At 43.0% G+C, this 15,546-nt stretch overlaps 1 protein-coding gene across 1 annotated transcript in view; it reads left to right on the top strand.

The window, feature by feature from the left end:
* Nucleotides 1-15,546, top strand: part of GALNT4 (polypeptide N-acetylgalactosaminyltransferase 4) — a 189,517-nt gene that overhangs the window by 136,714 nt on the left and 37,257 nt on the right. The window contains exon 9 of the mRNA XM_089681040.1: nucleotides 9,565-9,675. Within this exon, the coding sequence (XP_089537166.1) occupies nucleotides 9,565-9,675 (111 nt within the window). The remainder of the gene's footprint in view (nucleotides 1-9,564; nucleotides 9,676-15,546) is intronic.

The raw sequence follows: 15,546 nt of genomic DNA, 5'->3' as shown, positions 1-15,546 counted from the left end.
GAAATATTTTCTACTTTCTGTTATGAAAAATATCCAATAAACTAAAGTTTAGTCATAAATGTAGGCTAAATGTATTCTGCTACAGTGGGGCAAAAAAGTATTTAGTCAGCCACCAATTGTGCAAGTTCTCCCACTTAAAAAGATGAGAGAGGCCTGTAATTGGCATCATAGGTATACCTCAACTATGAGAGACAAAATGAGAAAAAAAATCCAGACAATCACATTGGCTGATTTGGAAAGAATTTATTTGCAAATTATGGTGGAAAATAAGTATTTGGTCAATATCAAAAGTTCATCTCAATACTTTGTTATATATCCTTTGTTGGCAATGACAGAGGTCAAACGTTTCCTGTAAGTCTTCACAAGGTTGGCACACACTGTTGCTGGTATGTTGGCCCATTCCTTCATGCAGATCTCCTCTAGAGCAGTGATGTTTTGGGGCTGTTGCTAGGCAACACGGACTTTCAACTCCCTCCAAAGGTTTTCTATGGGGTTGAGATCTGGAGACTGGCTAGGCCACTCCAGGACCTTGAAATGCTTCTTACGAAGCCACTCCTTCGTTGCCCGGGCGGTATGTTTGGGATCATTGTCATGTTGGAAGATCCAGCCACGTTTCATCTTCAATGCCCTTGCTGATGGAAGGAGGTTTGCACTCAAAATCTCACGATACATGGCCCCATTCATTCTGTCCTGTACATGGATCAGTTGTCCTGGTCCCTTTGCGGAGAAACAGCCCCAAAGCATGATGTTGCCACCCCCATCCTTCACAGTAGGTATGGTGTTCTTTGGATGCAACTCAGCATTCTCTCTCCTCCAAACACGGCGAGTTGTGTTTCTACCAAACAGTTCTATTTTGGTTTCATCTGACCATATGACATTCTCCCAATCCTCTTCTGGATCATCCAAATGCTCTCTAGTCCCTGGCGGCGTAGTGTGTTACTGAAGGTAGCCTTTGTTATGTTGGTCCCAGCTCTCTGCAGGTCATTCACTAGGTCCCCCCGTGTGGTCCTGGGTTTTTTGCTCACCGTTCTTGTGATCATTTTGACCCCACGGGGTGAGATCTTGCGTGGAGCCCCAGATCGAGGGAGATTATCAGTGGTCTTGTATGTCTTCCATTTTCTAATTATTGCTCCCACAGTTGATTTGTTCACACCAAGCTCCTTGCCTATTGCAGATTCAGTCTTCCCAGCCTGGTGCAGGTCTACAATTTTGTTTCTGGTGTCTTTCGACAGCTCTTTGGTCTTCACCATAGTGGAGTTTGGAGTGTGACTGTTTGAGGTTGTGGACAGGTGTCTTTTATACTGATAACAAGTTCAAACAGGTGCCATTGATACAGGTAATGAGTGCAGGACAGAGGAGCCTCTTAAAGAAGAAGGTACAGGTCTGTGAGAGCCAGAAATCTTGCTTGTTTGTAGGTGACCAAATACTTATTTTCCACCATCATTTGCAAATAAATTCTTTCCAAATCGGCCAATGTGATTGTCTGGATTTTTTTTTCTCATTTTGTCTCTCATAGTTGAGGTCTACCTATGATGCCAATTACAGGCCTCTCTCATCTTTTTAAGTGGGAGAACTTGCACAATTGGTGGCTGACTAAATACTTTTTTGCCCCACTGTACATGTCTTTTGATTAAAAAAAAAAAAATGGTTTGTGTGAAAGTTATAGCAGCTACAAACTGTATATCAGGTATCACTAAATGGCGGTCCAGATGTGGAACTAGCCACGGTTTTATCCGGACCCGGTCACGCCATTTAGGAGCCGCTTCTCCCCCCCCCCATCCTCTCCCGTTGTTATAACAGCAGAGCGGACAGCAGGAGAACATTTCTGGAGTGAGTGCAGAATAACAACACATTACTGAACAGAGCGTGGGAGCTGTCATAACATTTCTGGATCAGATGCAGGAAGCACAGCACGGCATTGAATGGAGTGTGGGAGCTGCCGGAGTTATCTTTTTGTATTAACCAGGAGGTGATTGGGTGCTAAGACCACCCTGCTTCCAATCAGCTGCTGGTTAACTTAAAAAGTTAACCCCGGCAGCTGCTGCGGTCTATTCAATGCTGTGCTGTGCTTCCTGCACCTGATCCAGAAATGTTCTCCCGCTGTCCGCTCTGCTGTTATGACTCTCTTAGGATTGAATGTTAGGGAATGTTGCAATCGCCTGTCGAAAATCAACAGATAGAAACTGACATGACATACATATGACAAAAATTACAGGTAAAATTGGTTATGTTTGCATTAACGAGACATTTGCAAAGCAATTTTTTTATGAACAGACCCCATACAGTACGACACTCATTCTACTAGATACCCTGTAGAAGTTTAAAAACGGTTATAAATTATTACCATGCATTAAAGTGCATGTATAGCCCAAACCTTTTTTTTTTTTTTCTTTTTATGCAGTTTAGGATAGAGTAGAGAAGGACTAAAACCCCTGCAAGGTTTGCAGTCTATGCACCGCTGGAGATCCTTTATTTCCTGTCTCAGAGGCACAACAGTTAACATAACATGAGTAACGTGAAGTTAGAGGAAATTTCCCAAATGGGGAGCATCTACTTTTTAGACAGTTGTCCTCAAACATGAGTCCTCTTTGGAACATTTCCCCTCACCTCTTCTTCTTGAAACAACTCTATAATTTTGCATTTCTTTGTGTGGTCACGAGTGAAAATGAGGGTTGGGGGGGTCACCCTGGTGATGATATAGACCCTTCCCCAATCTATGTTGAAAAAAAAAAGGCCTAGATTATGCTTAGAGATGGCCAGGGTTCACTGCAGCCAGAAATCCTTTACAAAGCAGACTGGTGATGGCTATAGCTTTCCAACTGTGTTTAGATGTAATCATACAAGGAATAATTTGTGGCAGTTAGGGATAGATGATTGTTACTGAACACACGTGCCTTGTGTTTACAGTCAACTTTCTATGCTTAACTGCAGGTAATCCCTGGGTGTATTCAATTACATCTTAACACTGCTGGACAGTTGCAGCCCCTGTCAGGGTGTCATTGCTTTGTACAGACTTCCTTTCTATGGCACACCTTGACTGATTTGGCCTTGTGAATGAGGACTAAAAGCCAACTCTCCTAAATGCCAAAGGCTTTAATAGACCCACGTGAGCCTAATTATGCACTGTCCGCTTATCATTACTTTGTACAGGCGTCATGGCCATGGCTGTTCACAAAAACCTGGGCTCCTGGGCAGTTTTACACAACCTACTCGCCACACCATGGGTGATTTGGCCATGTGAATGTCAGAACATGTCTGAATGATTAATTTAGTCAGCTATATCGATTTATTTAATTGATCAATGAACCACAGTGTCTCCAATACAAAAATAATTTATAAAAATGTATGTAAGCTGACTTAATTATTCCTGAGTTATCTTTCATTCAGAAAGTCTTTGAATAGCATGGTAACATTGGGTGTAGGTATGGACTGAGACCATCAAAAATAAATTCATATTTGACAGAAGTCACTTTACAAACACTGACTAAATTATAGTCAGACTGGGATATGCATAGACACGAAGATATCTATAATGAAGTTCTACAATTATCTGTCACAGCACAGTATATATTTGAATAAATTCAATAATGAATTTCCAATTTTGTAGATATCCTAACTTGTTTTTATAAAATTTGACAGATAACCTGCATGTGACTAACTTTGCCTGTGAACCCGCTATAGTCAAATTCCCTGGGGAAGTCTGTCTAAAGTTACGCCATTAAGGCAAATTAAAATGACCAAATTTTGGGGTGTTTAGGATTACTAATGGGGTAGCAAATCAGCTAGCATAAAATTATTTAAAACAGAAAAATCAACAAGCGAAGTGGAAACTATAGTTAAGCTTCCACAAGTGATTGTAGGCTTTGAAATGGCTGTTGGCCAGACTCTCACAAGATGGCTGCCAATCAATGGGTAGAATTGTCTCTTAATGTTGACTTGTCTAAATGTATGTCTCTGTAGATGATGTGCATGTGTCCTGGTTTTAGCGAAGGGTGTCCCCCTTCAGGTGATATTGTTATATATTCAGTTGCAGACAATACACTCATAAAAGCTGCCCAGAAGGTGTAACCTTATTTCTTATTGTTGGATTTGTTTACTAACCACCTATGTGTTTATTCAGGCATTAGTTCACTTCAATCTTCTACTATAACAGATTGAGCTATGTGCTTTTACCTACAAACATAAAATGAGAGTCTGGCATCTTTCTAGTTTGTGGTAGTAGCCTTTAAATGGAAAACATTTTTAAACTATAAAGAAGCAGAGTTTCATATATATCAGTCCATAATTAAAATATTGATAATACACATAGAGGAAAACAAACAATATGCATACTCAAACCACTACTTGATTATGGCTACATTATAACACACACATACATTTTTAACAATGGTGATCATTAATAAACAAACTGCATACTAGTACATTATGACAGACAGAGCCCTCCAGCGCCGTGCTGTCACGGCTCCCCTGCACCGCTACCTTCACCTGGTCTTCCTTTTGGGTTTGCGGGCTCCGGCAGTATGAATGGCCAGAGTCGCGATGACATCACTCCCACATATGCGTGCGGGAGCTCTCGGGTGTGGCACAGAGCTCTGAAGGACTTCACATCAGAGCACATGCGCTGGTGACATCACCGACTGCATGCTTTTTGAATTTCTCCTAAACTGTGCACGTTTAGGAGATACTGTACTTTACAGGTAAGCCTTATTATAGGCTTACCTGTAGGTACAATTTAAAAACTGAATTTTACTTCCACTTTAATACACTATATACCTTTTTCTGTAGCCCGTGTGGTGAACATTCACCCTAGGCATGATATATCGGTGGTGCTGGCCACCCTCTGTGTGAGTGGAGGATTACAATGAGGATGGATTCCCATACTGTGATGCCCTGTCTGTGCTAAACACGCTGTCTGCTGCCTTTTTGATGCAGCTTCATAGCTGGTAAGTGTGTAAAGGTGGTGGTTTGGAGCAACACATATGTGATATATTTGGACTGTTGGATGAAAACTGCACATGGACTGTTGGAGATATTATTTTCGTTTTGTTGGTTTTGTCATAAGTATATTATTTACAGTTTGGTTTTTGATTAAAATATTGTTATATTCATTTTTGATCACTTAGGTGCTGCACTTTCATTTTCACATTTTATTTTAGGGTTTGTGTACTTGCCTTACTTGCTAGCTGCCTTGCACATGTCTGACTTTGGAAGCTATGCAGGGTTCGGCCTGGTCCGTACTTGGATGGGAGACCACTTTAACTTGCTAGCTGCATAAGGTCAGCCATAGACAGTTCAAACTGCTGAACTGGCTGAGATTTGAACTGTTTATGGGCAAGCTGAATGTACCAAGTTGATCGATCAACTTTGGTACAACCAGCCTGCTGCACTTATTTGCGATTATCCTGAGCAGCTGCTATGGCCGCTAACACCTTCCCCCCTGGGAGAAGACAATGTCTCAGCAGGAGGGATTCTCCTGCCAGCACTGCCTGTGTTGATGGGGGAGTCATGCGAATTCCTTTCTTGCAGGAAAGAAATTTGCACCATCTATGGCCTGCGTGTGTATTCTCTTTCCCTACCACTGACTATTACTTTTGAGTTCAGATGTTTGTCTTTTGTTTCTTTCCCAAAACTAAGACAATGGCAAGCAGCTGAATAGACAAGGTTAGGTTGTCCTGGGTCAATAGAAAGTAACATATATATTGTTTTTCTGATCTTTGTTTGCATGTGTAAGCAAGCTTGTTGATCTAACACCGCCTTTGGGTTCTTTCTCTTGGGCTGCTTAAATGTTTATAGGACCCATGTCTCTACCCTTGTTAGAAGACTTGTATGGTCCAAAACTAAAATTATCAAATATATTTGCATACATATATTTTCCATAAAAGGTTTGACATGAATGAAGCCTTAAATTGGTGTAAAAGGAAGCACGAAAAAGGTTTAGTGCTAGAATTTACATACAAACTTTTTTTACTCTGCAGTGCTTTTTAAAGTGGCCCTGTCATAATTACTACCCATCCACTGCAAGTATTCTTGTGATGTAGAATGCTTGCTCCTCTTCCAGCCACTGTGGTTCCTCCCACTGGTTTGTTTATCAAATCAATATTTTCACTAAAAATACAGTAAAATCATTATTAGTGGATACATACATGGCGAAATTTACAACGTTCCTACTAACTATGAAAATTAAAACTGTATTGAGTTAATAAATATTTGTAAATATTAAATTGTGCCCTTTTGTGAAATGGAGAAAAATGGAAGGTACTCAAATCTGTTAGAAACAAATAAAAATAAATAATAAGTTACTATAGAGATTTGGAGGTTACCATTTTTCACATACAGCTTTCAGAATTTTTAATAGACCCCCCAAACCATACATTTTTTGAAAGCACATGACCTGTAGAATAAAAAAAAGTGCTAATGTTCATCAAATCGCTGTTTTAATTAAAAATAAACTCAAATCATTATTGGTGCCCACAAACACAACATAACTTAAAAAATACCTACTAAATTGTTACTAAAGACTCGTTTACATAGTGCATACTAAAGTGTATGCCCATGGAGGGTCGTGTTTATCCACATGGGGATTCCTAGGTGTTCCATGCATCCCCATGCAGGCAGTCTTATTCATGTCTCTTGGGATGCAACAGCTGCACTGGTATAGCTGCTGCTCCCAATCTGACATCTGTGTGGGTGTGGGTGCATGACCCTGAGTGCAGGATGGATGTCCTATTGGGAGCAACGGCTGTATTCGTGCAGTTGCTACATCCCAACTGACCTAAGTGTGACTGCCTGCCAAGGGATGCACGGAACACCTGTGCATCCCTGTGCGGGTAAACATGGCCTTGCAGGGGTGCGCACTTTCTATGCCCTGTGCGAACAAGGACTTACTGTGTTTTGTTTGTTTTTTTTTACAATTTTATTTTTTAATACTTTTTTGGGGGGGCTTTGTATTGCTATTGCTCAGTTATCAATGGATACAGGAGCAATTGGTAATGATCACTGACTGTATTCATTGAAGGAAAGGGAGGGTGCTGGTAAACTCATGTCTATCAAGCCCCCACCCCCCGCCCTCCGTCCTAACAGCTTCCCCAAGTACTGGAGCAGCAGAGCATCAGTGAGTCGGGGGCCATTGTGGGGAGCCGGAGAGGCGGGGGGACATATCTTGGTGCCTTCAAACCCCTGCAGCACCCACCTGAAGCTGGCAGGAGAGGCAGAGGAGGGAATCTGGTGGCTGCAGGGGAACGGGTTTGTGGCGGGAGGGGGGTGGGGAATCTGTTCTGGGGGTGGGGGGGGAAGGAGGGGAATCTGTGCTGGGTGTAGGGGTTGGGGGCGGTGAATGCAGGGTAAAAAACAAAGTAAAGTAGGGGGGGGGGGCATTTAAGAGAAGAGCGGTGGGAGGGAAAGAGACTAGAGGCAAGGAAGTGGCAGAGGGAGGGCGATGTCACATATGAGGTGAATAGCTCTGATCGGCAGCTTGTTAACCACTAATCAGAGCTATCTTTTTATTCACCAAAGTCTACTGAACATTTTTGCTATAAGCTCATGGTCACTGAAGTGACTATGAGCTTATAGAAGAAGCAGGAAGGCCAGATGGAAACAGTACTGTAGGTCCATACAGACCTTGCAGCAAAAGGGTTAAACCCTACTTTTCGGTTAAAAGTAAAAAAACAATCACAAGGAACATTTTTACCATAAGTGTGATGTGCCCCTTGTGCTGCTGTCTCTTGGTTTAGGTGAAATATTCACCCTCCGACTTCCCGCACCTGCTGCCATAATCTATGGGTGTGACGGCTTAGTAGAACTGAGGTAGCTGTGACAGGCTCTCAGGAAGACTGCCCAACTATACCTGACCTTTCTGACCAGTTCATCCATTTATTGAAGCTGTACTACAGGATCTATGAATGAAAAACGATTTATGAATGAAAAATGGACAGCTGATTGAAAGGTCCGCCCCCTCCATTCATTTTCATTCATAGACGATGTAGTACGGCTTCTATGAATAGAGGAGCTGGGTGGAAAGGACTGGCATAGGCACTCTTAAATTAGTGTCATGGTTCTGTTAACCCCTGCCACCCTGGAAGAGTGCGACAGTGGGAGTGGGGGTGGGGGGGGGGCGGCTATTGGGAGGAGGAAGATTTTACCCAAACCAGGATACAGCAGCACAAGGGACAAATCACACCAATGGTAATGTACTTTTTTCTTTCTTTTTTTTAACCACTTGTCCGCCACCCTATAGCAGAAGTGTTGCTACAGGGCGGCAGGGCTGCACAAAATCACGTTTATATAAGTGATTTAGCATTTCCAGGTAGGGGGCATGCGCGGGATACGATTCCCCGCCTGCGATCGCCAAGTATCACTGACGGGAGGGAGGTCTGGATGTAAACAATACAGACCTGTCTCTTCTCAGCTCCAGCATGCTGCTTTGTATCGCTCTGCATAGCAGAGCGATACAAAGCAGCATGCTTACATTGTAAAACCCTTCACACAGAACAGATTCAGAACAAGGCATGGTAAGTTGGCAATGGGTAAAAAAATGGGTGTTCAGAAAAAAAAAATGTGCATTTATTATCTTTTCCTGCAGAAGTCTGGAAAATATTGCACCTTCTATTAGTGGATCACGAGTGCAGTGTGGGCTCCTGCAGACATGTCCTCCATCTTTTCAGCCCATGCCTCTATTTCTGTTTAAAAGCTGGAGGACTTTTCAGTGGATTACAAGAGCACTCATCAGCACCCCTGCAGCACACTGAAACCACCAGTTCGTCTGCCATGGTGGAAGATGGTACTTGTAGTTTTTTCATTCTTAGGAATCTGTAAATAAATGACATGGCTGTTTGTGTAGAGCACCACGCAGCCCCACTGTTGTTAAGAAGTGATGGTGAGTGCAGGAAGAAGAACCCCCACCTGCTGTCACAGGGAGGGGGTATTGAGGGGAGAGGGGGCAGGAGCTGGAGCAGGTTACATGTTCCACCGTAAATATAGATGGAACTTGTAACATGTTTCAAAGGTGAACTTCTTTAATTTTCTCCTCAAACATTAAACCTTCAATGACAGACTGCATTTTTAAAAAGTGAATTTATGCACATTCAAGTACTTGGCAATACATACTTTCTAACTCATATATTCCAGAAAAAAAAGATTACCAATTTGAAAATACAAAGGATACCTGTCTGTGTGCCATTGCTGTTTTTTCATCTCCAGCACTCATGATGTTGTCATATTGGGTGACCTTATTTACTTTAACCCTGACGCAAACTCCATTATCACATGTTTCACTGAGTGTACACTGACTGTGACCGACTGTTTGGGAAGCTCTAAAGTATGTGCACTCTATTATTTAATAATGAACACTTCTTATGCAGTATAAAGCAAGCTGACACAGACCACATGCCCACCTTCATTTGCTGGACTCATAGGTGCAGGCATTCTAACCCTTGAATATTTACAGTTGGGAGCTCAATGCCTAACTATTGGAATACAGAAAACTTTCCTGATATTAGGCTTATGCCTGACAAATAGCCAAAGTTATATTCCTACAAAGATTAAAAGAGCTTTGATGTTTTTTTGTAGGTGCGGAGTATGGGCATATTGTCAGAGTGTCTTGATTATAATGCTCCAGATCATAATCCAGTCGGGGCGCATCTCTCTCTCTTTGGATGCCATGGGCAAGGTGGCAATCAGGTATGCTCCACTGTATAAGCTTTGTAGAATTTAGTAATTTCAGTTTTATTGTGCATTTAGCAACACATACACGCAGAATACATATACATGTGCATTAGACAAATACTCATTGTAAGCCAGCACATTTTAAATAGTGCATAATTCCTGCAATTCTTTACTTATGATGTAAGTTCGAGGTGTATACATGTCATGAATTTCTCTTTTATTTACTTTTTACTGACCATCAACACTAAAGCTGTTGCTATACTCCAGGCATTCCGACAGGAGAGTTTGTCTGCTGTGTGGCTGCCCAGGACTCCTGTCACCTGTCTATTTGCAGAAGGCTTTGTATTTTGTGAATGGGGTCATATAATATAAAGCATTCCGTGGTTGGGTAAGGAGAGGAGGGGTGTCGTACACTCTACAGTTACTTTATAGGAGACCCAAAGGTCCACCACTTTTGGTGCTTTTGTTAAATTGAAAGTTCCAAGCAGAATTAAAAGAAAATATTAAGTTAGCTGTGAACTACAGAATATCCCTCCTCACCCTCCGGTGTAATGAAGAGGAGGAGTTGTTCATGGTCCAAGCCAGAACAGCCTAGCCTGACAATACTGCATCTCCATAGATATATAGTACAGTGAGTGAACATTGTCAGGTAGTGTGTTACTGGCAGGATCACCAGAGGAATGGGGGATTGAGAAAAGGAATGCAGCCACCACATTGAAAGACTAAAGTATATTGAATTTTGTGACTGCCGATGCCTATGTGGGCCTCCATTTTTATAGAGTAAGGAAAGGTGCATTTTACAGCTTTGATGCATGCTTTTTTTAAACCTTTTCAGTCTTGCAATTTGAGGAACAGAGCAGGCTACAGCTGTAAATCCAAAAAGTACATTTTATTCTCCCCGAGACAAAAGAAAAATGTTTTGAATAACTATATGCACATATTTCAAAGCACACAGACCAGCATTTCAGAGGTGAATACTGAGACTGAGGCATTTTCAAGTCAGGAATTACGTTAAAAGGATAAGTTCACTTTTTAGAAAAAAATAATGAATGCACATTTTTTTTGAAGGTAAAAAAATTTGCATGTATTGTTTTTGTCTACGGGAGCCTGGAAAGCATTGTACCAGCGATCAGTAGATCTCCTGCAGTAGATCACCAGTAGGTCTCCTGCAGACCTGTCAGAATATCTGCTTTCCGTACAGGATGTACAAGCAAGCAGATTTTCTGACAGAAAGCTTCAATGAACTACCATGGCACTCCACAGCGCCGTGGTAGTTCATTGAAAACTACAAGCCCACAGCCGCTAAGGCAGCCGGAACTTGGAGTTTATTCATTCACAGAAGTCCGTGAATGAATGATGCAGCCGTGTGGGCGGGGCCCTGCACAGCCACGCTGTTTTCAAATCTGACAGATAGTATTATCTGTCAGAGGGAGGGGGGGGGGGGCGGCGGGCAGTGGCTGTGGCTATCGGAACATATTACATGTTCCACAGTAAAAATGGGTGGAACATGTAACATATTCCCAAAGGTGAACTTTAACTGTCATGTGCCCAGGGTTTAACTTGGGTTTTTATGCCTTTGAGGCTGTGGCTTTGTTTGCTCTTCCACTGGGGAACCTGAGTTTTGCAGTATACACTTTGCATAGTACCTCTGCTCCTAGTACAATCAGATCAGTTTAAATTGCAGGGCTTCCTTTGAACCATGCCCATTTGTTGGATCTATTTCCCTGGGTTTGCTATAATTCTGGACTTTGACTTTTGCCTGATTACTGGATTACTCTCTTTGCCTCTTGTCCATTTATGACTCTTCCTGTCTCTGACCATGCTTCTGGGTTTTGACCTTGTACCTTGCTTTCAAGATACAAGGTCAGAATCCAGAAAGCGTGGTCGGGGACAGGCAGGATCATACACGGACAAGGAGAGCCCATGACCCCTACAGAGCCTATGGATGTCAGCCATGTCCACCTAATTGAAGCAAACTGAACACTCATTGGGCCTATGTCTGTATTGTAGACTGAAAGGACACCTATTATCCGCTTACCCCACCCATGCAGTAAAGAGGGAGAGTCTAACCCATGTTGGAGGAGCTGGGCTAGATCCTGTGAATTCCTCCACCAAAACTTAGTTCACAGAACCCATAACCGTCCATTTCATGGATTCTGGAGCAGTGGGTATATTCCTAGCCCAGACTTTCATCAAGGAAAACATTTGTTTTGTCCCCAAGCCAAGACCCCTGACCATCACCAAGGTAAATGGACAACCATTAGGAAAAGACATAGTGGAGTTCAAGACCATGTTGATCTCCCTACAGGTTGGTGCCCTCCATAAGGAGGAAATTAACCTATCTCTTATTGACTCTCCATATCTGCCTGTAATCCTTGCATATGCAGGGTTGCAACTATACAACCCTTCATTCGATTGGCTTAATTGGGAATTAACCTCCTAGGGCACATACTGCCAACAGAACTGTGTACTTCAACCCAAGACTATCTCACAGTTTACTGGCTTCTGTGTCCATACTTCCCACCTTGCCACAGGACTACCGTGACTTTGCAAATGAGAGAGCTGAGGTATTGCCCACACATCATTCTTTTGACTTGCAATTACCCTGATCCTGGGGGTGCCTCTTCAGAAAGGAAAGACATATCCCCTATCACAGCCAGAACAAAAATTTGTGGAAGAATACCTTCAGGACAACTTAGAGAGGGGCATTAACAGTCCCTCTTCTTCTCTAGTGGGGGTTGGATTCTTCTTTGTTGAGAAAAAAAGATGGTGGACTTCGTCCATGTATAGACTATCGAGATTTGAACCAAATCACTGTTAAGGACTCTTACCCTTTGCTCCTTATCCTGGAATTGTCTGACCTTCTGAAAGGAGCCAGTATCTTCACCAAGCTGGACCTGCTAGGGGCCTATAACCTGATCCGCATAGGATGGTGTCGAGTGGAAGACAGCATTCAACACTTGCAGTGGGCATGTAGAGTATCTAGTAATGCCTTTTGGGCTCTGCAACGCCTCTGCTGTCTTCCTGTGTTTTATGGATCAGGTGTTCCATTACTTCATAAACAAGTTTGTACTAATATATCTGGATTACATCTTAGTCTTTTCCAGAACACTCAAACACATTTCCCATGTGAAACCGGTACTGCAGCCACTGCATGAGTACCAGCTCTATGCAAAGATCGAAAAATGCAGCTTTCATCAGACCTGTATGCTGCTTCTGGGCTATATCATAAGCCCTGATGGTTTTAAAATGAACCCACAATGGTCACAACCTAATGCTTTGGGAGAGCTTCAAAGCTTCCTGGGCTTTGCCAACTATTATGGACGCTTTATCAAAGGCTTTGCCACCATTGCCATACCCCTTACTGCCATGACTAAAAAGGGGGCCAGTTGTAAAGTATGGTCCCCTGAAGCTTGTCAGCTTTCCAGCAGTTAAAAGAAATTTTCAGCAAGGCTCCAGTCCTGCAACATCCAAACCAGAACTCCAGTATCTTGTTGAAGTGGATGCATCTGAAGTAGTAGCTGGGTGCAGTGGTCTCTCAAAGACAACCATAAATTGGTAAAATTCACCCAGTAGCCGTTTTCTCCTAAAAGTTTTCTCCTGCTGAGGTTGACTATGATGTCAGGAACTGATAACTACTGGCGATTAAACTTGCACTGTCTAAATGGAGGCATCTCTTGGAAAGGACCTCAAAGCCCTTCACGATCTTGACTGACCACAAAAACCTTCTGTATCTCCAGACAGCCAAACGTCTGAGTCAAGTCAATCACGATGGGATCTTTTCTGTTCCTGTTTCAACTTTATTTTCCTTCTTATGCTCCAGGACACAAAAACAAAAAAACTGAAGCTTCCAAAACTGGTCCGCCCACCAAACAGTACATAATACCACCTCACAAGATTGTGACACAGCTCTCTACAGCCCTTTCACAGCAATTACAGGAGACCCAGAGTCATATTTCCAAGGTCAGAAAGTGCCATCTGGTCATCTGTTTTTACCTCCTAGTCTCGGGAAGGTGGTACTTCTTTGGGCTCATGATGGGATGTGGTCTGGCCACCCTAGTGTCTCAATCACCTTAAAAATTTTACAGCACCATATTTGGTGGGCAGGGATGAAAAAGGATGTTTCAGATTATGTAGCTGCCTGTCCAACTTGAGCTACAAATAAGACTCCTCTCACTCTACCTACCTGCCTTCTACAACCACTCCCCGCCCCTCAACAACCTTGAATCCATTTGGCCGTGGATTTTATTACGAACCTACTCAAGTTTGCTGGAATGACTACCATTTGGGTCAAAATGAATAATGTTTCCTTGATGAGTCACTTTGTGCCACTTTCTGGACTACCTACAGCTGGAGCATTGTCTTCTCTCTTTCTGTCTCGTTTTGTCAAACATCACAGGATACCTACCAAAATTGTGTCTGATCGGGGCTCCAAGTTCATCTCCTGATTCTGGAGAGCTGTATGTAAAAAGTTGGGGGTAACCGTGCCCCCCTCTAGCACACGCCACCCTCAAACTGATGGCCAAACCGATCATTTGAACCAGACTCTCGAGACCTACATTCAGCATTATGTCAATGCATTATAGTCTAACTGGTCTGAATATCTACACTTAGCTGAACTTGCCATTAACTCTGGGTGGAATTAGTGCCCTTCATATCATCGCCTTTTTATGCAGCTCTAGGCTATCATTCACACACTAGTCCCGTGCTGCAGTCTTCTTCTGATGTACCAGCAGCAAACCTACAAGTAAAGGACATCCTACTACGTAGGAGGAAGATTTGCCTACTTCTACAAGAAGCTGCAGGCAAATATAAACACTACTCTGAAAAACGAAGACACCATATACCCCCATATGCAGTCGGAGACAAAGTATGACTGTCTGCCAAGTATGTGAGACTAACCTTCTGCCAAGTTGGGCCCACGATTTATCGGTCCCTACAAGATTATTTCGGGCCAGTCTCTTACCACCTGAAATTACCACCTTCTCTCCGAATACACCCAGTTTTTCAAGTTTCTCTATCAAAAAGGCAGTCTTTAACCGGTAATCAAGACCTCAACAACTACCTCTTGCTGTTCTTGTGGATGGGCAGCACGAGTACGAGGTATCCAAGATCTTGGATTCAAGACGGCGAAGCTGAGGAGTATACTACTTAATGCATTGGAAGGGATACCCTGTGACTGATAGATCTTGGGTTCCCGATAAAGACCTGCATGCCCCTGCCCTTGTTTGGGATTTTCAAGCTACCATTCCTACTAAGCCTCAATAGGCCCCCAGAGGTCCATTTGGGGGGGCCCTGTCATGTGCCCGGGGTAGAACTTGGGTCCTTCTGCCTTTGGGGCTGTTTCTCTATTTCCTTTCCCACTGGGGAACCTGAGTCTTGCAGTATACACTTTGCATAGTAGCTCTGCTCTTAATGCTCTCAAGTCCCACCTGTCTCACAGCTGCAATCCATCCACAATAAGATCAGCTTAAATTGCAGGAATTCCTTTGGAGTGTGCTCATTTGTTGGATCTGTTTCCCTGGGTGTGCAATGCTTCTGAGCTACTGGATTTCTGAAATTTGTCCTTTTGCCTGATTACTGGATTACTCTTTGCCTGACAATTCTACCAGTCCATGTATGACCCTGCCTGTCCGCGACCACGCTTCCAGACTCGGAACATGTACTTTGCCATTAAGATTTGTTGCTGGCCTGGCCTGCCTGACTACACGAACGCCTAATCCCCCCCAGCCAATACTCCGCTTGGGACTATACCTTATAAACAGGTACCTTACATTAACCTGCCAGCCTCTATACATGTGTTACACATGTTCTTCTGTACAGTATCTCCCAGATATTTCATCCTGTACTCTCTCTGCGAAGGCAGGATGAGCCCTGCGATTTTTT

Source organism: Staurois parvus, unplaced genomic scaffold, assembly GCF_062004578.1.
Source record: "Staurois parvus isolate SC_StPar_1 unplaced genomic scaffold, SC_StPar_1.0 ptg000257l, whole genome shotgun sequence".
Lineage (NCBI taxonomy): Eukaryota > Metazoa > Chordata > Amphibia > Anura > Ranidae > Staurois > Staurois parvus.
Note: the sequence above shows the minus strand (reverse complement) of the source record. Positions and strands in the feature narration are given on the sequence as shown.